The following is a 27,736-nucleotide window of genomic DNA, read 5'->3' on the forward strand; positions in this document are numbered from 1 at the left end:
GGCGTCTTCATTTTCACTTATAGAGCCTTATAATAAACTTATAATATATATAGATAGATCAAAATGCATGGCAAAGTTTAACCCCTCAACTTTTTTTAATGTGTAATTTATTTATAGTTTGAAATTAGTGACTAATGAATTAATTGCAAAATCAATAGATTCATTCATAAGAAGTGAGTTTAGAGTGTAATTTTTGTAGATAATAATTATAATAATAATATCCAGATATAAACTCCCAATGATGGGATTTTAAGGAATTACCCTTTAATGTTTTATTTGATCTATCCTGTAAAATTCAGCATTTCGATGCAAAGGGAATCACTTTAATTCATGCGTAAAGCGTTTTGGATGCGTCACCCACAACAACTTTGTCACCTCCCACCTCCTCCTCCTCCTTCTCCTCCCCCCGGGTGGCGTCACGCAGGAGGAGGGATGGCACTTTAAATATGGGAAAAGACACGCCGCGCTCCCCGAGTCTCAACACACGCTTCTCAGCGACACAAAACGAGCTTTTCCTCCTCCAACATGTCACCTGGACGCGTCCGGCGCGATGTGAAGGGTCGCCTGTTCCAACTTTAAACTCCATTTGTAGAGAAGAAGAAGAAGAAAAGTAGCTCCTCGACTCCTGTCTTACTTTTTTTCCCCTTTTTCATCCACTTGAAAAGCGCGACAGCTTCAGAGAGGTGAAGATTTATTTGTTTTTTCTTCCAACGAGCGAATCCAGCGACGCGACTGATCATCTGTAAACGGCGACCATGACTTCCGAGAAGAAGTAAGTTTGACTGGTTTTATTACAGCTGCCTGTCTCACGTCTCGTGGTGGGAAGTGTTTTACCTTGTTAAGGGGACTTCCTGCCCAGGTGTGTGCTGTGAGGAGAGGTGGGACTGATGGGAACACTGTGGTGTTGTTGGAACATTCTGTGCGTAATTCTGTGCGTAAATGTGCTTTTTTTAGCGTCTCCTTCTGGTTTAGTTGGCCCCCAGTTTTTAGGAAAAACAAGTGGACTATTGATTAGGCAACATATCACGTTCTATGTTGTGATTGATGGCAGCTGGACGCCGGTGAAGGACTTTCCCGCACCGGTAGAGTCCTAATCTCTGTTCCAAGAACGCTGTCAGTATCGATTAGAGAGACGCGCGGGCCGAGCGTCTCCAGTGACACTTTATGAATAAAGCTGTGTGTTTGCCGCGGTCACCACGTGGTCCATGAGCCGACAACCTCCCTCCCTTTCCAAAAAAAAAAAGAAAAAAGTCCACATTCAGCGCGAGCCACCAGCGTGAGCGTCCACGTTGCGCAATGACGCAAGAGCCTCGACTAATCAAGGCTCCACGGTTAGTTAATGTGCAACACGGAAACGCAGCCGTGAGTTTCCTCACCTGCAGCCGGTGTCGGTGTAGTTTCTACAGTTCAGATCGACCGTAAACCAGACGGACTGACTTGGTGTTTATTCCTCATTCCTCCGGTGTGTTTCCTCATCGCAGCAGCAGCTGTGATGCAACAGGGAAATGTTCTTTTACTTTGTTCCGTGACTCCTTCCTCTTGTTCCACTGACTGGAATGTTGAACGCACAATTAGATCGTTCTGCGCAATTAGACCTCCGTCTATTTCCTGGTCCGGTCGAGCGTTTCTTAGCAAATTCCTGAGAGCACCTGAGAAGCTACGATTCCAATTAGTGCATGACAGGTACATGGACACCTGAGAAGGGGTGTGTGCGCGTGCGTGTGCACGTGTCCTTTGTCACCTCTGCTTACTGGGTTGCAGACACTTTTGATTTGTAAGCAAAAAAGCTTCCTTTCTTTAATTGTACGTCTATTAAGTTTGGATCTGTTGGCTGGGGCAAGCCTGAAGATCTGAAGCTATCGCATCAAACTCAGCAGGGACTTTCCTCATAAATGCACAATAATTGATGAAAACGAGTGGAAATACATGCATGAGTCAGAGGTCGCTCTCTTCAGTATCATTCATCTCTGGGAGACCCATCAGAAGTGCAAAATGTGGATTATGCAGTGAAACTGCCGTCTCCTTCCGAGGTGGTTTAACAACTATTTTACAGCCACCTCCTTCAAGCTCAAGTTTGTGCCTGGGGGTGGGGGGCCACACCCCTCCTGGTGAACCTGGCCGCTGGGGTCGGCTGCGTCACTCTGTAAAGAGATGGGGATGATCCCTGATCCCTGAGCAGCTGATCCCGGCTCCTCACGCACCGACGGCTTTATCTCGGCCTCCTTCAGGTCAGCGAGGTGGAGGGAGAAGTAGAGATGACCCCCCCTCCCCCCAGCATTTGATTATTATGTTGCTTCTTATTAAACGGAGGAAGTCCTCACAGGAAATGAAAAATAGAGGATCAAGAAGATTTCCTGCTCGTCGACGTGAATAAGGAGACGAGGGATGTTTATCCATATCCAACATATTCATTCAGCCTCCGTCCGGCTTCCTATACCTGATTATAAGTCATTCAGACTTTGTCCATAAATGCTGAAGATTAAATCCCCCTCTAAGTCTTCTTTTTTTTTTTTATTTAGCATAGCCATCCAACCAAAACGGTAATCTTCTCCTGCATCCGGTGTGTCTGTGCACCACCTGTGGTATGTTTCCCACCACGAGGGTCCGCCTCGTCTGAGGGGCCACAAATCTACCTGCAACATGAGCTTCCTTCACTCCACTGTTACATGACCTGCCTACACACACACACACACACACACACACACACACACACACACACACACACACACACACACACACACACACACACACACCTGCTGCAGAAGAGAATGCTTGCAGGAAGCATGTTGCACAAGAACGGATGAACCCGGCTCCACCCGTTTGTTCTTTATAGATTTGCCACATTGTCAGCGACTGTTTATGAGGTTGCATTATGATATCTCTAATAAGCTGCATGATAAAAGTATCTCCGGTATTTTCCGTACGCCCTGACCTGGAGGGAGAGAGGGAGAGGATAAGCAGAAGCAACAATGGGCAACAAAAAAGGCTAATAGCTGTATTAGTTTTGCTTGTAAATCTTGGCACCGAGTCGGCCTCCTCTTCCTCCTCCTCATCATCCCTCGTTAGATCTCGGAGCTGGTGGACAGATAACCGTATTCACAGGGGGGGGGTTCAGATGAGTTTTGCAAACGGAGGAACAAGTTGTATCCTTCCTGTTTACTCTGCCGTTTATGTACACTGCTCCCATCCCCTCATGCATTATTATTATTATTATAATGTTTATGTCCTCTGTTCAGTGGAAACTGTTCATGTGTTTATTGACACATTCTTGATGCACATCCCGAAATCAAATATTTATTTTTCCTCATAAAGCCACTGAGGATGAATTCCTAATTTTGACGCCGACACGCTTCGTCTCAGAGTCACAAAACGATACATTCCTTCTTGAATGAAGCTGCTGCCTTGTTTCTGTTGTGTGGCCGTCTTTTAGTCCAGAAGTGTATTCTGAGATCGGGGGGGGGGGGGGGGGGGGGGGGTTGCCTTTTCAACCTGGATTAGTTGAGTTTTGCCAGACCGGAGGAGCCACATTCCTTTCAACCTTCCAGGAAGATTGAATATAAAGGACGAGTACAGGAAAAGTCAAGGGTATCCTTGGAGGATGTCTGACACAAGACTGTCCTTCATAAAGGACTCGATTATACGACTATGACTGCCGTTCAAATGAATACATCCACTCCCTGGGTGGAACAGAAATGTGTGTATATGTATATTATTATGTGTGCAGCGTTGTTTGTGTATGGGGAGGTGACATTTTGCCCTGTGTGATTCCCATAGCATCATAAATGTTAATTCACTTGAAAGCTTGCCGGGTGAACTGACTTTGAAGTCATGTCATGTTGTTGTTCATCATATTTTAAGGTCATTTAAGGATCGCTGATCTCCATTTTAATCTTTTGTGAGTCCCACAACGGCACCGATTTTAAATCTAGTTTACCTGAGATGTTTATACGTGGGAAGTGAAAATTAAAAAACGACCAAATAGTCGACGAGGAGAGGAGATTTCTTATAATTTTAAATAATGCAAACTATCCAAATTGACTGTCTCACTGCTGATTGGGCTAATATTCAGCAGTAGCTGAATAAGAAGCCATTATCATTGACAAGCTGCTTTTTGACAGTATATTTGTGTTTCAGTGATGTTTTAAATGATTCAGACTGTACATATTATATATTATAGTCATAGTTGTTGTTAATGAATCTGTTTCTGAATAAGTTGTTGTTTGTCTGCCTGCAGAGTGGAGGACGAGGCGGTCTTGGACCGAGGAGCTTCCTTCGTCAAACATGTCTGCGACGAAGAGGAAGTGGAAGGTAAGATCGCTGATGGAAATCTCAGACTGAGTGACGGTTCAGGAAATGGATCTCGTCCACGTTCATCCGCACACATAAACTACGGGAGGACAACTGTAGTTGACCTTTTTGAGTACAGACACATTCCATAAGAGAAATAATTTCCACTTCAGCTTTTGACGTTTCTGAAACAGGAAGATGTTTAAGTTTTTGTTGGCATAATGTCGAGCTGTTTGCAGACGACACCCCGTTGTCGCCTCATGGGAATATTGCAGAAATGTGTTTTTTTTTTAGTGTGCACCTCCCAGGTGGTCTTTGGTTGCTATCAGACCACGATGAAAGATCTCAGTAAAACCTTCTAAGATGCACTGAATGAGAGGGAAATCCAGGAAAGTGTGTGTGTGTTTTTTTTTGTGCCTCTCTAATGACTTCCTGGAGGCGTGAAGTCATCCTGTTCCTGCATGAGCTGCCGTGTAGGAAATGGTTGGCATTTATTTGATTTCACAGTGTGACTGTATCTCTTCCTCATTGTTCGGGTGGGGGGGGGGGGGAAGCAACGAACCACTAATATCACTGAACCATGTAAACCTCAGCACATGCCAAGAAAAACAACAAAAAAACCTTTTCACACCGCGGTGGTTTCCTTGTGATTGTGAGTGTAATGCAATGTAATCTATTGTGTCCAGGCCACCACACCGTGTACATCGGCGTGCACGTTCCCAAGAGCTACCACCGGAGGCGCCGCCACCGACGCAAGTCCGGCCACAAGGAGAAGCGGGAGCGGGCCGAGCACGGCAACGCCGAAGGCTACAAGTCGGACGCCGACGAGTCCGCCGCCAACGTCCTCAAACCTCTCAGTGAGTTGTGATGATGTCACTCTGCAAATCTATACAGGGCGGAGGTCAGGGGGGGGTCAGGGGGGGTCAGGGCCGGAAACGCGTTGAATAATAATCTGAAAACGAATGGGATTGGCTTAAAGTGTGCAAAGCCAACACAAGCGGGGTTTGATCTGTCACCTTGCTGATTAAGGCGCTACTTTGTGGGATTTGTGAGAGAGAGAGAGAGAGGATTCTCGGAAAAAGGAGTGGAACAAAAAAATGTATGTGTTCCACAAGCCAGATGAGATTTGCTACAACGAGCAGACGTGAGAATAACAAGTTAGGATCGTCACGTTATTAATAGTGGTGAAGCACGATCTTACCAGCAGCACCAGATGAATCGGATGCTAAAAAATGCAAATTTTTCGATCACCTTTGGTTCTCAGAAGTCTGAAAAACCCACCAGATGTCTCCTTTTTTATTTATTTATATAGATAGATAGCTAGATAGATAGATAGATAGATAGATAGATAGATAGATAGATAGATAGATAGATAGATAGAAGCTTAGGAAAAGTGGCATTCTACAAGCATTTAATCCCTTCAAGAACAGGAGGAATTATAACCCGGATATGATCTTTTTGGATTAAGTCAGTTTTTAAAACCTGTGTCTCCTGAATGTGGGGAAAGAACACACACACACACACACACACACACACACACACACACACAGCACAATGGCAGAGTGTTTAGTGTCTGCTTTACGGCGAGGGGAGGTAATCATTAAGGTCTCAGAATGGTTTGGAGATGCCTCTGAACTCATCAGGGCATGTGTGGACAATGACGGCAGCACCGCCGCATACCTGAACACCTCTAAAGGTAAACGTCCAGGAGAGGGATCAGTAAGCTGTATTTAAAGATGTAGACCCTTCAGAATAACTAATTTAATTACAACTGTGAGAAACTATATCACTGTCATTTAAAGATAATATAATAGCATATTCACACAAGTACACTTTTTTTTTTTTTTAAAGAGCAACACATCGGTTATTTGAACAAAGGCAAGCAAAAATAATAAAGGCCATGTCCATAAATCATATGATAACCTGATATAGTAATAAATAAATGACACGGACCATCGGCAGTTTAAATAAAGCTTGATTCCAATAAACCATGTTCTTCAGCTGTTCTGAACATGTGCAGACAAGCTTGTGTGGACGTATAGAAGAGGGGAGCGTATAGTCTTGAGCAATACTCCTTTTTTTAAACATTTTTTAAAGAGGAGGTAAATGGCAGGAAGCTGAAACACTCGTGTAAAAAATCATGGCAGAAAATCTGCAAAAGGGAGAAAAAACCTGGATTTCATCCGCGTTGTCTCCCGTTTGGACTCTTTATGCACCTGGTTAATCCTCTCACGCTGTAATCCCCCCCCCCCCCCTCCCCGTTACACCTGATGCTCAGGTGTAAAGCAGCCTGTGTGCTTAGTCATCCTTAGGAGCCATGATATGATAAAAGAGCATTACTCGCGTTAATCTCAGCCTGGATGAGATTAACGGCCCCATATTAGTATTATCATCACATATCTCTTATTTAAGGTGGTTGTGTCCTCACCTGGTGCCCTAAATGTCAGCAGAGGTCAACATCAAAATTCAAAATATTGCTGCTCTTTTAAAGTGAGTGGCCTTTTAATGTCCCCTGTAGCGTTTTAATCTGTGTACGGTTCAAACATTCCTTTAAATGCAAACGTTGTTGATGGTTCATCAAAAAAGAAATCGGCCGGCGAGTCAAAGTGTTTTGTTTGTTTTGGTTTTTTTGGTTCACTATAAATGCTCCCTCTGACGTCCACAGACAGAAGCTCCGCCCCCTCGCGTCGTGTATCTGAAGATCTGAAGTGTAAACAGTCTGACGGTTGAACGAGAGGACAGATCCGACTGTCGGGATAAACATTAGTTTTCTTTCTTTCCTGTTGAGCCACTTCAGCACGACAGCGTTTTAGGGCCGCTGTAGGGAAGGAAAGAGCCGAGGTGTTCCCATGCAAATTTTGCCCGTTGCTATGACAACAAGTGAAAGCTACTGCTAGCATCTTTACCCAACTGCCCGATCAATAAACACCCATAAGTTTGTCCTCATATGAATAAAAGCATCGGCATCATCACCCTAAGGATCTTAACGAGGCGTTGTCACACGTTGGGATTATTAATTACAAACATAAATGTACGTTCATTGAGTTAGTTTTTAATTTATCTATTTTTTACCCAACAGTGGTCCTAATACTCACACATTTTCACATGAGATATTTTATCTATTAGAGGTCAAGTTCATCCTTCTACCTGTGAACTCGTCTGCCTCCACGATGTCATCAGATCAGCATGTTGGTGGAAACGTTGAGGGCGTGTCGGAGATAATAAGAGTTTTATGTGCCTGACAGGCGACAAACGGTTTAAAAAACAAAACAAACAAAAAAACCCCACGCTAGACGCCACTGAGGAGCCGCTGGTCTCGTTTTGCTCCCTCATCGTAATCCTTGTTGACTCTGGTGAAACTCTGAGGGGCCGTCCACTTAAAAGGTTGTGTACAACCACAACACAGGGCTGGTTTTCATTCATAACACCGGCCGAGAGGCTTTAAAGAGGTGTTGTGTGTAAGCCTTTTCTTTTTAAAAGTCAGGGAGGGGGGAGGGAGGGAGGGGAGTCTCTCGATCTTGACCTTTCGTGGAGCGTAGATTTCCTCGAGTTCCCACCTGAACTATTTTAATCACATCGGTCTTACATTTAGCTTTAGTGTGGGATTAAGAGATCACACACACCGTTACGTTGTTGAGAGAAAGCTGCATGAATGGACGGTTTGTTGTGACACGTCTTCACACCTTTTTCTCAGAAGTTTGGGAGCAAATCATTTCGGGGACCCCCTGCAGTTACTCAGCGGACCCCTAGGGGTCGTGGACCCCCTGTTGAAGATTTTAAGGATTCAGGAATTGCTTCTATGATTTTACTTCATGAACAACTATTTTTAATGTTTTATCCATATGTGATCCAACTAATTAATGCACATTTAAGAGTGCTTGATGTATCACCATTTTTAATCGTGCTTCATCAGCCTTATAATGAATAATTATAAAATATTCTATACAGGCAGGATTGATTTGTTGGTTCCTAACATGCCCCCCTTCCCCCCTTGCAGTTTCTCCAGCTGAGAGGATCAGGTTTATCCTGGGAGAGGAGGACGATGGCCCCCCACCTCCTCAGCTCTTCACCGAGCTGGACGAACTCCTGGCCGTGGACGGGCAGGAGATGGAGTGGAAGGAGACGGCCAGGTCATTTTATTACATTTTATTTAATTTGATTTGGTTAATTTGGTTTATTTTATTTTATTTTGTTAATTTTATTTTTTTATTTTATTAATTAGATTTTTAATTTTGTATTTCATTTTTTTATTTCGTTTTTGTTAATTTTATTGTATTTTATTTTAAGCCAGGCATGCCATCCATCAACCCCCACCCTTCCTGTTTTAAATGTATTATTTTTTTTAAAATAAAGAGCCATGGGCGTTGTAGTCAAAAATGTCCCGCTTCACGATCCCGGTACAGTCAGCGGAACACAGTCACTTGTGAATAATGGTGTGTGTGTGTAGGGAAATAGGCTGCACTCGGGTGAACTCCCAGTCTGGCTGCGGTTATCTGCTGCAGATCTCTAGTACCTGTGAGACCAGGAAAAGGGCAGAAACTTGGCCTGGAACAGGACTTAATGTTACTTTGTTGGCTCAGGAAATTGAAGCATCTAAACTCTGTTTTAATGGCGTCTAAAGTGGCTTGCTGCATATTTCTGTGAAGTCTTAGCTGTAATCAAACCACTCTGATAGTCAGTGGAAGGCTCGTCTGACGGAGGCTTAAGGTAGCAAGTCGGGCAAAGGCACATATTTTGGGGTGGGCGTGAAAGGGAAGATTGATGAACTCCTTGGGAGGGTCAACGTCTCCAGACTCCCTTCTTCCTAGTCAGCCGGTCTCAGGCATGTGGACTGAAGCCAGAAAGGGGGACACTCTATCCCCGGAGGAAACCCCATCCTCAGGGCTCCAGGAGAATGGCTCTTTTGTTAGTGGTGACATGTGAGGCATCGTTATTAAAAAAGAATCCTTGTCCTGAAGTCTTTTTTTTTTAACCTTCTGAAGACTAATCCCATCTCACGTTTAGCCGCGTGCGCTACGAAAGGCTAGTCGCCGCTCCGGCGTGCGACAAATTTCTCAGGTCTAGTGATTTATTTTTCATTCCTACGCCGTCTTGCATCCCCTATTCTGTTCTCCTCGTGTGAACTGACTAAATCAAAACACGGTGGTGCGAACCCATTGTGCCTCCTTTTTTGTTGTTGTTCATAAAAAAACAGTACGTGCCGGCAGCTTTATATGTGCTTTCATGAACTTGTATTTCATTTTATTTATTTATATTTATTTTATTTATATATATATTGTATTTTTTTATTTTTATATATTTATTTATATTTTTTTATTTTATTTAAATATTTTATTTTATTTATTTTTTCTTCAGGAAAAACCCGGCAAGGTCGAACACCACAGTGATGTAAATGCTCTTTTTTTTTTTTTAAATAATTATTTTTCTGTCCTCCCAGGTGGATCAAGTTTGAGGAGAAGGTGGAGGAGGGCGGCGAGCGCTGGAGCAAGCCTCACGTGGCCACGCTGTCCTTACACAGCCTGATGGAGCTGAAGACCTGCATCGAGAAGGGCACCATCATGCTGGACCTGGAGGCCACCACGCTGCCCAAGATCGTCGGTAAGTGAGGCCGGACCACAACTACCTCCTTTTTAAAAAAAATAATATTCCTGAAGAAAAGTGAGGGTGAGCATCCCCCCTCCTCCTCTCTCCCAGAGGTGATCACCGACAGCCAGATCGAGGCCGGCCAGCTGAAGGCCGATCTGAAGGAGAAGGTGAAGTACACGCTGCTTCGGAAGCATCGCCACCAGACCAAGAAGTCCAACCTGCGCTCCCTCGCTGACATCGGCAAAAGTGTCTCCAGTGCAAGTAGACTGTTTAGCAACCAGGAGAATGGTAATGTCAAAACCCCCCACTATTATTACCTGTAACCCAAACAAGTTTAATTCTCCTTCTGGTGGGAAATCCTAACACTCATTTCTTTTCCTAATCTTTTTCCTTCTTGTCTCTTTTTTTTCTGGCTTTCCTTCCCTTCCTTGTTTTCCCGCCTCTTTTCTCTCTGGCTTTCCTTCCCTTTCTTGTTTTCCCGCCTCTTTTCTCTCTGGCTTTCCTTCCCTTCCTTGTTTTCCCGCCTCTCTTTTCTCTCTGGCTTTCCTTCCCTTCCTTGTTTTCCCTCCTCTCTTTTCTCCGGGTCAACGCCGTCTCTGACCTCCTGCATCTCGGCCGTTCTAGCTCGTAACCCTCTGGAGCAGCCCGTGCCTTGTTCAAACCCAGAGGAGCCATGGGAGGTCCAGAGGAGCTCCAGCATGGGATACCTCTGTAAGCGAGGTCACGGCACAGTTGGAACCGGTCCCACATAATAAAAAAAAAAACAGCCTTCAGTCCATTATGTTGGCGTTTATTGACGCTGCAAACTTTCAGCCAGTCAGTGAAGAAGACAAAGATAGAGCGGCTCCACTTATCTCTCATGTCGTTAACTAAATATTTATTTGGCGACAGAAGGCTAAGATCTCTCAAACGTCAGCGCTACATGGACCGTAACAAACCGAGCAAGGTTTAACCGCGTCATTCGTTCGCCAACAGTTGCCTCGGCACGTTTCTGCTGATGCGTCCGAAGCAGACGGCGATGAAATGAATGAATGACCATCTGGCGTTCGTCCTAAAGCTTAAGCCGGCTCCTTTTCATGGCTCTCCTCTTTGTCTACGTTTTCCTGGTTGCCTTTTTTTTTCTTTTTCTGGGACTCGTCTTCCTCCTCTGCCCAAAAAATAAAAATGAAATGTCAGCTCTTTTTTTCTCTTTTCCCAGCCCTAACGTTTGTCCCGCCTCCCTGCAGGTAGCCCGACCACGGCCCACAGAAACCTCACCTCCAACAGCCTGAGCGACTTCTCTGACAAACCGGAGAAGGATCAGGTTTGTAGAGATACGTGACCTCATAACAGTGTGAGCTTGTGAGCCTCACATAGCGATAAAGACAAAAGCTCACTGTGTCCCGTCGTTGTCTTGAGTTTATCATCCGCCTCCCGCGTGGAGAAAAAAACCCAGCCGGAACGAAAGTGTAGATTTGTCAAAAAGCTTGACACGACACCAAGGTCTTAGTTAATCATCCTCCTTTAACTGTGTTTTTTTTCTGTCTCTCATCAACCTTCATGCGTGATTCTTTGTGTTAGTGTGAAAGTGGTAAATGCAGATTCATACACTGTTTATTAGGTGGCATAAAGTCAAACTGCTGTCAGCACATAATTCAAGGAGCCGGCGGGCGCCACCTGCATCAGTAAAAACTTGTTAATCATCACATTTATTTGGGGCACATCTGTTTTTTGTTTTTTAAACTTTTCCAGATGTTGCAGAATACAAACAGTACTGCAGCAATAAATAGGTACAAATGTAGAATACGCTTGAAAAAAATTAAATAAATAAAAAATGGAATTGCATACGATGCATCCAAGTAACACAAGTACAATGTCCTATGATATATAGCTTCCTAGTTGAGCTAGTAAAGCTAGTTAATACAGAAAAACAAACCAAACTGACAAAAATATACTTAAACTACTACAACTATAACGGTATTCTCTACGTTTTCCCTAATCGCACATCTATGTTCTCTCTCTTCCAAACAGCTGAAGAACAAGTTCATGAAGAAACTGCCCCGGGACGCCGAGGCATCCAACGTGCTGATCGGGGAGGTGGACTTCCTGGAGACTCCGTTCGTGGCGTTCGTCCGTCTGCAGCAGGCCGTCATGCTCGGGGCCCTGACCGAGGTCCCAGTGCCCACGAGGTAGACCTCGCAAACACCCGCACCCTCAACTGAACAGTTAGCAGCTTCGATTTGCCCCAACATAGTCTCGTCTTCTTCCCCACCTTAGGTTTCTCTTCGTCCTGCTGGGCCCCAAAGGCAAAGCAAAGTCCTATCACGAGATCGGACGAGCCATCGCCACCCTGATGTCAGATGAGGTACTTCCATTCAATTAGATTTTATTTTAAATGTCAGATTTAGGCAGAAATCTCCAGCAGATCAGGATCTTGGGTTTCATCTGCATTTGGTGTTGGTGGTGGTAGTAGTAGCAGTAGTAGTAACAGTAGCAGCAGGAGTATTAGCAGCAGTAGAAGTAGTAGTAGAAAAAGAAGAAGCAGCAGCAGCAGTTGAAGTATTAGTAACAGTAGTAGTACTACTACCAGTAGTAGTAGTAGTAGAAGCAGTAGCAGTAGTAGCAGTAGCAGTAGTAGTAGTAGTAGTAGTAGTAGTAGTAGTAGAACTGGCTACAGCCGTGCTAGCAGAATCGGTGCAGGCTACACAGCGGTGCGTTGAGCTAAATGCTAACGTCTGTGTGCTAATATGCTCAGAAGGATAATGCTAATGTGTCGATTTGTCGCAGGTAACAAATGTTAACCACCTTAGTTCAGTGCCAATGATTTGCTAACTGGCGGGAAAACAGCGTTTTAGATGATGGGAACGCTGTTAGCCTTGCAGGGTAAACGCGTCTTCATGATGGAAAAAAAAAGATTGAGCAATCACCAGAATTGTGGGGGGAACGCGACGATCCGCCCCGATTAGCTTTCCAGACATTTCACTCAAAAGCTCATGTCGGTGGCGCTCAAGGGAAAGTGGGATTACGCCTCCTCCGGTGCTCGTCCTCCTGCCAAATCTCCCGGCTCTCTGGGTATTGCTGTATTAATCATCGCGGCAGCTTTGCCCGCTCAATCCTGTTGGCAGCCAACAGCTTTCTAGCTTAGTCGTTAAGCGCTTGTGTTGAAGTTGTGGGAGACCAATTTGTTTCTCGGGCACATGCGAACGACGCCTCGTATCTCCTGACTTCACCCACAATGCTAACAGACGAGTGTCGACCCTGAGAGCACCTTTGCTCGTAAATTCCCACAGGCCCTCTTCTGTCCTCGCATGTCAACACGCCGGGACAGGAAGGGCTTTTTCCAGGATTTCCTCCAGTTAAACTTTACCCCCCTTGGCTGACACCGGCTTATCAGATGTTTGTTTTTGACTCATCGGCCTTGTAGAGCTCCTACCTGCATGTATCTGTCCCCTCCCCTACAGAGTTTTCTGTAGTTGTTCCTCTCTCTAAGCCCCGTATGAATAATTTAATGACGTGTTATCGCTCTGATCGATCGCCTGATTGACTAATCGTCGGGTTTATGTGTGTATTTGCCGGCAGGTGTTCCACGACATCGCCTACAAAGCCAAGGACAGGCAGGACCTGCTGGCCGGGATCGAAGAGTTCCTGGATGAGGTCATCGTCCTGCCCCCCGGAGAGTGGGACCCCGCCATCAGGATAGAGCCCCCCAAGACCCTGCCCTCCCAGGACAAGAGGTCTGCCCTAAGTCCTTCCCCACATCACCTCCTTCTCTTTATTTATTTATTCTAAAGCTGGATTTTGCTGAATGGCGGCTACAAAAGCTACTGTTTAGCATTTAGCTGAAATGCTAAGATATTGTAATGGCAACATAAATCCTGCTGGTTTAATGTAAGTAAATGGAAAACGGTTGCAGTGATGTGTTGAAGTGTAGCATTGTTTTAAATGGCTGCTTTTCTCACAAATGCTTCCTTGTTTTACATCTATAAATGGCCACATGTGACATGCACTTCAAACTGTATTTGCAGAAATGATTTGACCTTTTTTTAAAAATGTTTTTATTGAACTGAAAGAAGGAAGTCTTGCGTTTATTGAAGTGGACTTTGACGGTTTTGTTCTCCCTAAAGGAAGAACTTGTACGCCGGATTAGAGGCGCCGCAGATGAACGGCGACACTCCCCGGGACGCTGCACACGGAGGGGGGGGAGGTCACGAGGTCGGAGAGGAGCTGCAGTTCACCAGAAAGTAATTAGGATTTCACTCACTCACTCACTCACTCACTCACTCACTCACTCACTCACTCACTCACTCACTCACTCACTCAGATCGGAGATCTTTCTGTTGTCGTCATGACGACATGTGATGCTCATGTTTGGTGAAGTTTCCGACGAGGAAATATTCCACATGGGACTCGATTAAAGTGCTTCACTGTTGCTCAACATTTTCTCATGTTCTCTTTTTCTTTTGGAAACTATGACAAAATATTACCAGTAATAAGTTACCAAGTACTATTTTTTTTCCCCACATGTGGTTTATTGTATAAAGCTGAAGTGATGATGTTGCACCCACAACCTTTAACTCCTCTTCTACTTCTTCTTTTTCTTCTTGATATTCCTTTCCTCCTCCTTCGTCTTCTCCTTCCTCTTCTCCTCCTTCCTCTTCTTTTCCTCCTCCTTCTTCTTCGTCTCCTCCTCCTTCCTTGTCCTTAATCTTATTCTCCTTCTTCTCATCTTTCTTCTTCTTTTCCCCCTTCTTCTCATCTTTCTTCTTCTCCTCCTCCTCATCTTTCTTCTTCTTCTCCTCCTCCTCCTCCTCCTCCTCCAGGTTTTGTGGAGGTCTGGTCCTGGACGTGAAGCGGAAGCTGCCGTTCTTTGCCAGCGACTTCTACGACGCGCTGCACATCCAGTCTCTGTCCACCATCTTGTTCATCTACCTGGGAACGGTGACCAACGCCATCACCTTCGGAGGGCTGCTCGGCGACGCCACCGAGAACATGCAGGTGGGCTTTATTACAGGGAGGGGGCGGGGCTTCACAAACCACTGTTCACAGCTGACCGCAGACAGCTGTGAACAGGTCACGTTCACCTGAACAGCTCAACTTCCCTGTTTTCATGTTCAACCCGCTGCTTTAAAGGCCCCTACACACCGCCCAGACGTCCAACTGCCTTATCCGACCATTCTCCGCCCACTCTGTTGCCTCTCGTCTGACCCGTTCGGCAGAAAAGTTGCGTTGTACACACCGCTTCGACGTGCTTCCGACACCACAGCAGCGTGTACGTTCTGCGCTTGCGCGAGATGCAATAAGCCTCCTTAACAGCGGGTGGCGCTAGTCTCGTGCCAGTACTCCAAAACAGGAAATGACGGAACGGAGTGCAGATAAAAACAATGCACACACAGTCTTGGTTCAGTATTCGTTCGACTCGAGAAGACCTTTGTGGACTAAATACTTGGCATTTCTGGAAAGATGACTCTGGCTAGGGTGACACTCGCGTTGTGTGCTCTCAGGCTCATTATTTTACGAAGACGTCGTCTCAGTAGGGAACGAGTAATACGGAGTTTACCATCGTCACTTCCGCCCCGCCCACACACCGCCATTGGATACTCTGATTCGCTAGCACACCGCCAATCAGAGTATCCAATGGCTCAGACGTCCAACAGCCCACCTCCTCAGACTTCGCATGCTCAGTCTGATCAGACAACGTCCGCGCGGCTCCGAAAGCTTCCGACGCAGCTGTACACACCAAACATATGTGTTCCCGACCTCGTCCGAGCCTCTCCAAATGCTTCAGACGTCCAACGGTTGGGCCGGTGTGTTCCTGCCTTAAAGGTGAACTCTGACCCCGATGGGAGCAGTCCTCCTTTTTGTTTTAAAGTCATTTTCAACCAATGTAGGCGATATTGTTCTATATTAGATTTGCCTGTAAATGTCAAATGAGGGCATAACTTATAAAAAAGGCATTAACGTTGTTTTTCAAAAGAAACGGTCAAAATAGATGACTTGAGATAAATGTTTATTAATAATAAATGCCAGAGATTTACCCCGAAATAACAACAACATAAGGATAAAAAGCATTGGAGTACCAAATATGAATTGAATAAGAAGTAATACTGACAGCAGTGCCGTAGGTAAATGTTAAATAAGCTGAACTAAAATGGGGAAAAGTAATATTGCACATGATATTGAATATTAAGGAATGATATTGAAAAAGTAATTGTATTGCATATCCTGCCTTAAGCTTGATCCTACATGTCCCATAATGCAACAGGATTGTCTTTAACTTGACCCTCCATGAATCTTAAATGTTTATTCTTTCCCAAAGCCTCGGCTTGGTTTGTTTAGTTTCATTTCAAACACGTAAAATATATAAATAGGAATGTTGCACAGAAAAACAACTACTGGAATTAAATCATGGTCATCAAATAAACCACCTGGTGTTTATCATATTTATCTTAAACAATAACTTCAGTCATCTATACGTCTGCTTTCTGTTAAAGTCCAAACAGACCTCCATGACTCCTGACCCCCCCCCCCGGGTTTATTTAACTGTTTCACAGAGTGAGTAGAACTCTGTAAACTTTACTTTGTAAACTTTACTTTGTGCGTCATCGTCAACACAAGGAGGTGTTTCTCACCGCTTCATTTTAACGCTTTAGCATGGAAGGTTATTATGGGACAGCTGGGCCGACGCATGCAGCCGTACAGTGCTGGATCCATCCCTCCGGTGGCCGAGTGCCCCGAGCCTCGAGCCCCCCCCCCCCGGCTTTGGCTGCTCTCCGGTAAAGAGCTGCATCCCCGAGGGGACAGATTTGCCCGAGCTGTAAATAACCACAGATCCAGATTAGTCACTGTAGCCTCGTCATGGCTGCGTCTCCAGCCAGTGACCCCTCCCCCCCTCACACACACACACACACACACACACACACACACACACACACACACACACACACACACACACACACACACACACACACACACACACACACACACACACACACACACACACACACACACACACATATACACTCAGTCCTGCATCACAGAGGGAATCCCTGCCCTCACCTGCCCTTTCTCAGATATACAGCCAGGTCTGGAGGTTGAAACGGTCCTGCTGGTCCTGCTGGTCCGGCCCTGCAGCTGTGTGATGTGTACAGGGAAAACAAAGTTTCCAGCCGAGTCGGCAGAATTAGGCGGAGGTGGGGAAAAAACACTGATTAAAGACGATGGCTGCTGTGGAAAAGATATAATAGATATAGATGGAATACATCTGTAACGAGCCACGCCACTCATATTATTTAATTTCCAAGGCTGGAATTGACATAAAAAATAAAAAAAGGAATGTAAGCTTCTATTCACAAGAGTTTATATAATAAATTAAATGATTTATTTTTTAATCATTAAGGGGTTGGATCTTTTTAATTCGTTTTTTTTTTAGGTTTAATATTTATTTGTTGATTTAGCACGTTTCCCTTCAATATTGATTGTGTGTGAATGTGTGTGTGTGTGTGTGTGTGTGTGTGTGTTCAGGGTGTGTTGGAGAGTTTCCTGGGGACGGCCCTGACGGGGGCCGTGTTCTGCCTGCTGGCCGGTCAGCCCCTCACCATCCTCAGCAGCACCGGCCCTGTGCTCGTGTTCGAGAGGCTCCTCTTCAGCTTCAGCAGGTTTAGAAACCAATATCTGCTCTATGTGGTTTATCTCTATGTTTATATATCGGAGGTGGGATCATATTTTCTAGCAGGAAAGTCTATAATTGTGATTTGACAGATAAGATGCGAGTTAAATACTCAGGTTCATATGAGTAGAAGAGAAAAAAACGGAATAACAACAATACAAATGCATCATAATATATAATACAATAATGTAGTAAAGATGCATTATAAAATATACATATGTTATATATTAATACATGTGTATATATAAATATATAATCCAAAGTAGCATACCCCTCCTCCTCCAGCGTTGCTGTCCAGAGAAAGAGTCTTCTAGCGTTACCAAACGCGTTGATTCTGTTCCATTATTAATAATTCACCCTCATTTAATTTTACACTGAGTGGAGAATGTGGCGGCGGCTGAATGTTTCCACGTCTCCGGCCGGCGGGTCGGTGAGTCGGTGACAGCTGTTAGACGTCCAGGTTTCCATGGAGACAAACAATCACAACTTTTTTTTTTTTTTTTTAATCAGCCAGGAAAGAAAGAAGGAGCCATTCTTCTTATGCATATTTCTAATACTTGAGTAGTTATATGACAATGTGATTCTTAAGTCTTGTAATTCACAATTCATACAGGATGTATATATATTTATTTTATATATAATATATAAATTCTCATCATTAACAAAAGCCAAAAAATAATTTTTACATGTCTCATCCTAACCTCCATAACTAAAATCCTATTTAAAAAAACTACATTTACCAGAATCCAGGTGAGACAGTTGAAGACAGTTGACTGCTTGGAAATAATGGATATTTATTATCTCTCCTCCTCCTCCTCCTCCTCCTCCTCCTCCTCCTCCTCCTCCTCAGGGACAACGGTCTGGACTACCTGGAGTTCCGGCTGTGGATCGGCCTGTGGTCGGCCATCTTCTGCCTGGTGCTGGTTGCCACGGACGCCAGCTTCCTGGTGCAGTACTTCACGCGGTTCACCGAGGAGGGCTTCTCGGCGCTCATCAGCTTCATCTTCATCTACGACTCCTTCAAGAAGATGATCAAGCTGGCCCACCACAACCCCATCAACTCCGCCTACGACCCCAACTTCGTCACGCTCTACGAGTGCGTCTGCGTGCCGGGTAAGAGTCCCGACCCCCCCCTAGGACCAGGACAGGGAAACCCGAACCCCCAGAACCAGGACGGGGATCGAGCTCCAGAATGCGGTGATAAAACAAGTTATGATTGTTTCTTTTCTGAACAGGAAACTCGTCAGAACTCGACATCTCTGCGATGAACAGCACTGACCTGGTACGTTCTCCTCTTATTGTCACATTTAGTAGCGTTGCTTCTGTTGCCACATATTACTGTTGCTTGTTGGGTTTTTTTTTTTTAAGGAAACCCTCCTCTTTTTTTGTCCTCTGGTCTCTGCAGCCGGCCAACGCCACCTGGGCGACGCTGACCAAGCAGCAGTGTGAGGCGCTGGGCGGCGACCTGGTGGGCGAGTCGTGCGGCTTCGTGCCCGACATCACGCTGATGTCACTCATCCTGTTCCTGGGGACCTACACCTGCTCCATGACGCTGAAGAAGTTCAAGACCAGCCGCTTCTTCCCCACCACGGTGAGGCAACGCATGTGGAGCAACTTCATTGACCTTTAAGCAGTTTTATAGGACGGCGTATTGTAGGAGGGGGTAAAAAAAACGGAGCCGAGAGGCAATATTCTGAGAGGAGAAGCAAATTTGCCTCTTTATAGTCGCAGATTTATTATGGAGGTCATAGAGGTTGCTTGACTGGATGTTTGTCGTTGCTATGACAACAAGTACCTCCAGCATCTTAGCCGAACCGCTGTGTTCAATGATGACTCATTTAAAATGGGTAAAAAGTGTGTTTCCTATAAATGACAAAAACACTCCAATTGGACTAAAGTAAGATGTTTTTCTCCAAACATGCCGTCTAACGGTTTGTTTGTTCATCAAACTAATAAAGCCGTCTAACCTGTTTCCTCTCCCTCCGCCTGCAGGTGCGGAAGCTCATCAGCGACTTCGCCATCATCTTGACCATCCTGCTCTTCTGCGGCGTCGACGCCCTCGTCGGGGTCGAGACCCCCAAGCTCATCGTGCCGAGTGAATTCAAGGTACGCGCTTCGTCTCGGCATTGAGTTGAATTTAGTGATTTCAGCTGCAGAACGACGGCCAGTCAGGTGTCTCCTGAAAACCGAACCCCCCTTGAACCAGGACGGGGAAACACGAACCCCCCTTGAACCAGGACAGTGAAATCTGAACCCCTCTAGAACCAAGACGGGGAAAACCGGAACCCCTCTAGAACCAGGACGGGGAAATCCGAATCCCTAGAACCAGGGTGGGGAAAACCGAATCCCCCTAGAACCAGGACGGGGAAATCCGAACCCCTAGAACCAGGACGGGGAAATCCGAACCCCTAGAACCAGGACGGGGAAACACGAACCCCCCTTGAACCAGGACGGTGAAATCTGAACCCCTCTAGAACCAGGACGGGTAAAAACCGGAACCCCTCTAGAACCAAGACGGGGAAATCCGAATCCCTAGAACCAGGACGGGGAAAACCGAATCCCCCTAGAACCAGGACGGGGAAATCCGAACCCCTAGAACCAGGACGGGGAAATCCGAACCCCCCTAGAACCAGGACGGGGAAATCCGAACCCCCCTAGAACCAGGACGGGGAAACCCGAACCCCCCTAGAACCAGGACGGGGAAGGCCGAACCCCTCTAGAACCATGACGGGGAAAGCTGAACCCCCCTAGAACCCCTAGAACCAGGATGGGGGAAACCCGAATCCCCCTAGAACCAGGACGGGGTAAGCCGAACCCTTCTAAAACCATGACGGGGAAATCCGAACCCCCCCTAGAACCCCTAGAACCAGGACGGGGGAAACCCGAACCCCCCTAGAACCAGGACGGGGCAAGCTGAACCCCCCTAGAACCCCCAGAACCAGGATGGGGGAAACCCGAACCCCCCTAGAACCATGACGGGGTAAGCCGAACCCTTCTAGAACCATGACGGGGAAATCCGAACCCCCCTAGAACCCCTAGAACCAGGACGGGGAAAGCCGAACCCCCCTAGAACCAGGACGGGGAAAGCCGAACCTTTCTAGAACCAGGACGGGGGAAACCCAAACCCCTCTAGAACCAGGACGGGGAAATCCGAACCCCCCTAGAACCCCTAGAACCAGGACGGGGAAAGCCGAACCCCCCCAGAACCAGGATGGGGGAAACCCGAACCCCCCTAGAACCATGACGGGGTAAGCCGAACCCTTCTAGAACCATGACGGGGAAATCCGAACCCCCCTAGAACCCCTAGAACCAGGACGGGGAAAGCCGAACCCCCCGAGAACCAGGACGGGGAAATCCGAACCCCCCTAGAACCAGGACGGGGAAAGCCGAACCTTTCTAGAGCCAGGACGGGGGAAACCCAAACCCCTCTAGAACCAGGACGGGGAAATCCGAACCCCTCTAGAACCAGGACGGGGAAAGCCGAACCCCTCTAGAACCAGGACGGGGAAAGCCGAACCCCTCTAGAACCAGGACGGGGAAACTGAGTGAAAGTTTAAAATCCCAGTATAATGCTTTGTTTTGTAAGTGAGACGTGAAGCTTAAAGGCACAGTCCTTTACAAAGAGGAAGGGAAGGATGGTGGAGGAGGTGGAGGTGGAGGAGGAGGAGGAGGAGGAGGAGGAGGAGGAGGTAGCTGCATCAAATAACAACGTGATTATCGGTGATGTGAGAACACGGAAGAACAGAGCCGGCTTTGTTCGAGTCTTTTAAATGAGATTCCTGCAGGACTGACTGCTCCATTGTTACCCTCGCTGCAGACTCACTCTTTTATGTTCTAGATGTTCTCCACATGTAATCCTGACTTTAAACTGTCGTTAACGTTTCATGTCTGTTGTTGCAGCCCACGAGCCCCCTGAGGGGCTGGTTCATCCCCCCGTTCGGAGGGAACCCCTGGTGGGTTTACCTGGCTGCCACCCTCCCCGCCCTGCTGGTCACCATCCTGATCTTCATGGACCAGCAGATCACCGCGGTCATCGTCAACAGGAAGGAGCACAAACTGAAGGTAATAAAATGTTTGATTGGAGGACAAAACAACGGTTTTAGAGGTGGAACAATCCCCCTACAACTCCTAGTTGTTAGTTTCTTTATTAAAACGGCTCTCATCCACTTCAAATGTTTTTGTTTGCACACACGCTAATACAAGATGAAGGTCGGTGTTCCTCTGTGGCTCCGGAGGGCGTCCGGTTCTTTCATAACTCACACTCTCAGAGTGTACTTATCTCCGTCTCGGCCTCAGACATGCAGTAAAAACACAGAACAAAGAGAAAGTTGGAGTTAGCCAACAGGTAACACCTGTGACGATTAGAAGCTCCTGGCTCTGCTCCAATGAGCCGCTCCCGTCCGCGGAGCCCCGCCCACCAGCTCCATGAAAACGCCTCCTCATTAAAACTCTTACATGTTCCTGCAACAGCACTGAGCACACGACCTCGCTGACCTCTGTGGCCTCTCCTACGTGTGAACCGGATATCAGGACACGGGGACTTGGACTTGAATAAAGTGACTTTTATTATTATTATTATGAGCCGTCATTAGTTGGAGACCCGGTTAATTATGCAATATGAACATGCCTGGAATTCCCAGAAGTCACAGCAGACCAGACTCGACTTGAAAACTTCACCTGTATACAAGCATCTCATCCTCTTCCCTCTCAGAAAGGAGCGGGGTACCACCTGGACCTGTTCTGGGTCGCCATCCTGATGATAGTGTGCTCCTTCATGGGTCTGCCGTGGTACGTGGCCGCCACCGTCATCTCCATCGCCCACATCGACTCCCTGAAGATGGAGACCCAGACGTCGGCCCCCGGGGAGGCGCCCAAGTTCCTGGGTGTCAGGTGACTAATTCATCACAAATTAATAATAAAATTAATAATAAAATAAAATAAATAATAAATTAATACAATTTATAAAAAAAAAAAAATACAATTTATTAAATAAATAAATAATAAAATAAATAAAAATGAAATTAATAACACATTTTAATTAAAAAGCCACCACACTTTGAAGAAGTGATTTAATAGAAGTATTATTTATGAACAATGGGCTGTAACGCTGTTTAAAATGTAAAAGTTATGCTCCCATAATTAATCATAAATAGTCAATGAGCCTTTATTCTTGTACATGCATTTCTATATAATGTACACAGAAACGGAGGAACATGAAAAAGACAGAAGGATCTCTAGAAAGAGAGGAAAAGATGAGAAAACTTGGTTACAATGACGAGACAGATTATGTATCATGACATTGCAAATTTTGCAAATTTTCCATTTTAAAAGCTTTGTTTTTGTGCGTACAAACCTGTTCCCCAAAGTTTGAGCCGGTTCTTTGAGTAAATCCAGTTCTTCCTCTTTTTTCACCGACCCAGGGAGCAGAGAGTCACCGGCATCGTGGTCTTCCTCCTGACGGGACTCTCCGTCTTCATGGCCCCCATCCTCAAGGTGAATCAGCTTCTTCATTAGTTCTTCATGAAAATGTGGATTACTGTCCGACTCTTTCAGGGACAAACTGCTGTCCAAACCCCCCCTTAAATGTGAAATAATGTTCAAACCTCCCGTTCATCCGATTAGGAGCTCTGTTGAAGTGATGCGATGTGAAATAAGCATGTTCATCAGCGGGGCTTAAGCTCTGATTGCAGCTCTAGTTTCCATTCCCACATGAAGCTGCCAATTTACAAAAGAACTGGCAGTTAGAGGAGATAGTTGGAGCTGGGGCTCCCCCTAGTGGACGCCCTGTATCCATGAAGCAACAACATTATCTAGTTTACTGTTTCCACCTTGGCAAATGTATTTTATTTTTAAATTTTAGAGTATTACATCCATTAATGACGGTTAGTTTACATTTAAAACGTACAATGTAAGCGAACATTCCTCTAATACTCTTTTAATACTTTTTTGTGTGTTTTTCCTCCTTTCGACATCCCAAAAAAATATATTCATAAATAAATACTTCAGTGTCTAATGTAAAGTAAATAAACGGATATCCCGTCTCCACATATCATTAAATACTATTAATATTACATATCGGATGCATCTAATCATCCGTGGATAACTAAGTAAATAACTGAGTGCATTCTCCTGTCTATATCTATTGATAATGTCTTTTCAGCTCATCTTTTAAAGCTAATTCTGGTTTAAATATTGATTTCTGTCATTTCTGCTGGAGTTTCCCTGATTTAGTTTTTCCTCAGCGTTTCATAATGCTGATGTAGTCGTTGAACCTGCACTAGCGGCAGCCAGGTGACTTCTCAGAAAAGCTGCTTGTGTCCTATTTTTAAACGGAGCAACGCTGCTGAAAATAAACCCTCGTCACCTTTTTAGCATCATTAGCATCTTTTTAAAGCGTGAACTCTGAATGGAAGTCGCATGTCGAGTCACTAACTCGGTTGTCCTTGCAGTTCATCCCCATGCCTGTGCTCTACGGCGTCTTCCTCTACATGGGCGTGGCCTCGCTGAACGGCGTCCAGGTGAGTCTGAACCTGATGACCTCGCAGCCAGGGGGAGAGGAAGTGACATCACTTATGATACACTTTACTCCTCTCTGGAAGAACCACCAGAACCGGTTTAATGAGCAGCGAGCCTCCGACAGTTAGACGTATTTACTCAGTCAGCTAAAAAAAGCTACCTGTCGAGAGCATGCTAAGCTTACGGTGGCTAGCTAGCAGCTGAGACACAACATGGTGTAAATATAATAATAATAATAATAATAACTATTTATATAGCACCTTTTACAAACAACAGTTTACAAAGTGCTTTTGACAGCAGAATATACAGACATACATAAATAAATAAAATATAATAAAATCAGTAGAAAGTAAAAATAAAAAAATAAATGAATGAATGAATTAAATAAATAAAATTACAGAAATTAGGAAGTTTACAAAGTGCTTTTGACAGCAGAATATACACACATACATAAATAAATAAAATAAAATAAAAACAGTAAAAAATAAATAAATAATTAAATAAAATTAAAGAAATTAGAAAGTTTACAAAGTGCTTTTGACAGCAAAATATACACACATACATAAATAAATAAAAAAAAAATTATGCAGTAAAAAATAGATATAAATAAATAAATAAATAAATAAATAAATAAACACTAAAACCTCTTCTGTGCCGTGTTCCAGTTCATGGACCGGCTGCAGCTGCTCCTCATGCCGGCCAAGCACCAGCCGGACCTGATCTACCTGCGCCACGTCCCCCAGAGACGCATCCACCTCTTCACCTTCATCCAGTGCCTCTGCCTGGCGCTCCTCTGGATCCTCAAGTCCACCGTTGCCGCCATCATCTTCCCCGTCATGGTGAGCGCCGGCCGCCACCACGCCATGTGCAGCCCGCCGCCATGACACGGGGCTGATGGAAACCGTGTGTTTGTGTGTGTGTGTAGATCTTGGCGCTGGTCGCCGTCCGCAAGGCGATGGACTACATGTTCTCCCAGCACGACCTCAGCTACCTGGACGACGTCATCCCGGAGAAGGACAAGAAGAAGAAGGAGGACGAGAAGAAGAAGAAGGGCAAGAAGAAGGGCAGCATCGACAGCGAGGCCGACTTTGTGAGTTCCTCAAAGCGTAACATTTAAATGTGTTGTTGTTGTGATGTGTCTCCAGCCTCCCGCAGCTCCTCCACCTTGTATTTATTGTTAAAAGTCCAGATGTGTTGACGTTCTCCTCGTCCTTCTCCACAGTCCGACTACCCCTACCACGAAAATGTACCCAGTATAAAAATCACTATGGATGTGATGGAGCAGGAGCCCATGTTGGGCGATAAATCTAAAGGTAGTGAGTACTAGCCGGGCGTCGCCACGGCAACCAAGCTAAGCTTTGCTTCTAACAAGGCTTCACCTTCTCTGCTGTGACACTAGCCTCCTTGCATGCTTTAAGAAATATCATATATATGTTTTTATATATTCTAACGCTAAAAGCAGCTTTGCAGCGACCTTCTTTTCCTTTTTCCTCTTTTCGGCCGATCCATTTGAAATGTATTGAAGTATTAAAGTTGTGTTCTTCCCCAGGAGATGAATCGCAGACTTTCCTTAAGCCACATTCATCATGCTGAGCGCTACTTTCAGTCTCCCACAGTGGCCGAGTGAGTGAGTACCGACCCGTGTTCGCATCTCAGATTTTACAGGATTCATAATGTATATTTATATTCTGGTATTTTTCTCCCTGTTCAGCCTCGACAGAGGTAACTACACCAAATGTTTGCCTCAGATTCAAATCAAGAGGGATTCTGTGGACAACGCCTTCTTCTGGAGGAAGGGCTCCGAAACAGATCTGTGAAGAATTATTTTATTTTTAATCATCATGACCCCGTATGAGGATTTAAATCAGAATGGTGGTACTGAATTTTTAACGAGGGCCTTCTTCGTCTGCGTGAACAAAAGGGCTACGAGGTCATGCAGCTTTTATGGGGACATTAATATCTTATGAATGTGTACGTCATTTATAATCAGCGTCCAGCTAAAGATGTTTCATCATAGAAAGACGTCCGGCATACAGTGAGTTTGTAGAATACAAAAAAATATATTTTTTTATTCTATTCCAAACAAAATCAGCCTCTTTTTTATAATTTTTTAAATAAAAATAAAAATAAATCCTCCTTAATTTGTAGTGAACAAAAGGTCATCAGTGCAGTTATGAACAGACGATAATTATAATTATAAATTATTGATCAAGCATCCATCGACGGCTACGTCTCCATGAAACACATCCAGAGTTATCCCCCACGCCTTTTCTATATTTATTATATTTAAACTCGGATTAATTTGCCGTTTGAACCTAAAGTTTGGCTTTAGTGTTCAACTTCCCCACATTTGTGCAAATTTGAAGATATAAATTTCCCTTTTTAAGGGAGATATTAGATGTATTATACGTGTATGTAGCTCTACCTCTCATATTTCTGTAGGTGCCAGATATTATATATATTTATATATATTTTTATATATGTATAAATATATATTTAAAAAGTTGTGCAATTATTTGATCACAGATTTCTTTTTAATTTAATTTGTATTAATCTGGCACTGCATAGGATCTCTGAATCTTCACTTAAGATGTTTTGTTTGTCTATGAAATGATTATTGTATGATTTTTGTTGCCGTGTTTTAAAGGATAATTCCACCAGAATTATATTTTATCATCCCAAAATTTCTCTTGATGATTCACATACTGAAGTTTTTATTGGGGGGGGAGTGATTGCCTGTTACCTTCTCACACTTGACTGTGAAATCAACCCAAAAAAGCCTATTGAGCTGAAATTTTTCCTTTTTTTTTTTTTAAACCAAAAGAAGCGATCATAGCGGTTTATGTGATTACATTTTGCAATATTTTTGTTTTTGAATGTGTGTATTTTTTTTTTATGCAAATCAACAAACAATCACTGTGAGGCGACGCAATGTTGTGACTTTGTAGCGTAAACAGGGTAAAAAGGTGTTTCACTGTAAAATCATCTAATTCTCATTTTAGTGACAGTTTGACGTCTTAAATCCTCTGAAATGACTCGATCAATCACGTTGATTAGAAGTTCACACTGTAACTTGAACTGATTTCTTTTTTTGTGCGAGTGTGTGCGTGTGAGAGAGTGTGAGTGTGTGTGTGTGATAATCTTTCACAATATGCTGTCAAGATGTGAAGCATGAGACTGTTACAGTTGCTTTTCAAAACCAAAAAAAAAATCTAAACATGGTCTTCCATTTTTGTGGTCTTGATTTTTTTTTTTTTTGGTTTGGATTCCACATTAAATGTAGAATCTTTCTTTTTTTGAACTCTGAATGCAATTTTATACAAACCAGCACAATAACGTAGGTTACTCAGAGAGAAACAGATGTTGTTGTTTTGAATGAGAGCAATAAAACAGTCTAAATGATTCTTAAATACATTGTTGTGTTTTTCTTTTTGACAAGAGTTTGGAAACATCTCAGAGGAGGAGTTTTGGAGAGAGACGTCATGTTTTACAACGCGTTTGTTGTTGTGATTTAGAATATGAACACATGTGGAGCACATGTATTTATGTTTTTTAAGGAGGGCTGGATTAAAGCTGCGTTCGCTCTCACAGCAAAGATGAGAACAGACGGCTGCATAGTTTCCACGATCATGAGGACTGTGAGGAAGATGATTGGCTCATGAGTTCTCCTCCTCGCCAACAGTTATAATTTACTCCTTGAAA

At 44.6% G+C, this 27,736-nt stretch overlaps 1 protein-coding gene across 2 annotated transcripts; it reads left to right on the forward strand.

Moving 5' to 3' along the window:
- The first annotated feature begins 461 nt into the window (after positions 1-461).
- Positions 462-27,444, forward strand: LOC311029778 (electrogenic sodium bicarbonate cotransporter 1-like). 2 transcript variants are annotated; one of them, XM_084035121.1, is made up of 26 exons: positions 463-772; positions 4,235-4,308; positions 4,974-5,144; positions 8,285-8,417; positions 9,725-9,885; positions 9,982-10,161; positions 11,100-11,176; positions 11,884-12,041; positions 12,130-12,217; positions 13,432-13,586; positions 13,977-14,093; positions 14,673-14,847; positions 17,374-17,507; positions 18,369-18,631; positions 18,754-18,800; positions 18,924-19,109; positions 19,511-19,624; positions 21,419-21,580; positions 22,230-22,408; positions 22,939-23,011; positions 23,968-24,036; positions 24,700-24,873; positions 24,960-25,124; positions 25,257-25,350; positions 25,584-25,661; positions 25,746-27,444. In XM_084035121.1, the coding sequence occupies exons 1-25, from the start codon at positions 756-758 to the stop codon at positions 25,625-25,627; spliced, it is 3,210 nt and encodes a 1,069-aa protein (XP_083891247.1). In that variant the 5' UTR covers positions 463-755; the 3' UTR covers positions 25,628-25,661; positions 25,746-27,444. The 2 variants fall into 2 exon arrangements, with proteins under 2 accessions (XP_083891248.1, XP_083891247.1); XM_084035122.1 differs by lacking the exon at positions 25,257-25,350 and having other exon boundaries at positions 462-772; positions 25,584-25,657.
- Positions 27,445-27,736: the final 292 nt, after the last annotated feature.

The sequence above is a fragment of the Eutrigla gurnardus genome (genome assembly GCF_963514095.1).
Source record: "Eutrigla gurnardus genome assembly, chromosome: 19".
NCBI lineage: Eukaryota > Metazoa > Chordata > Actinopteri > Perciformes > Triglidae > Eutrigla > Eutrigla gurnardus.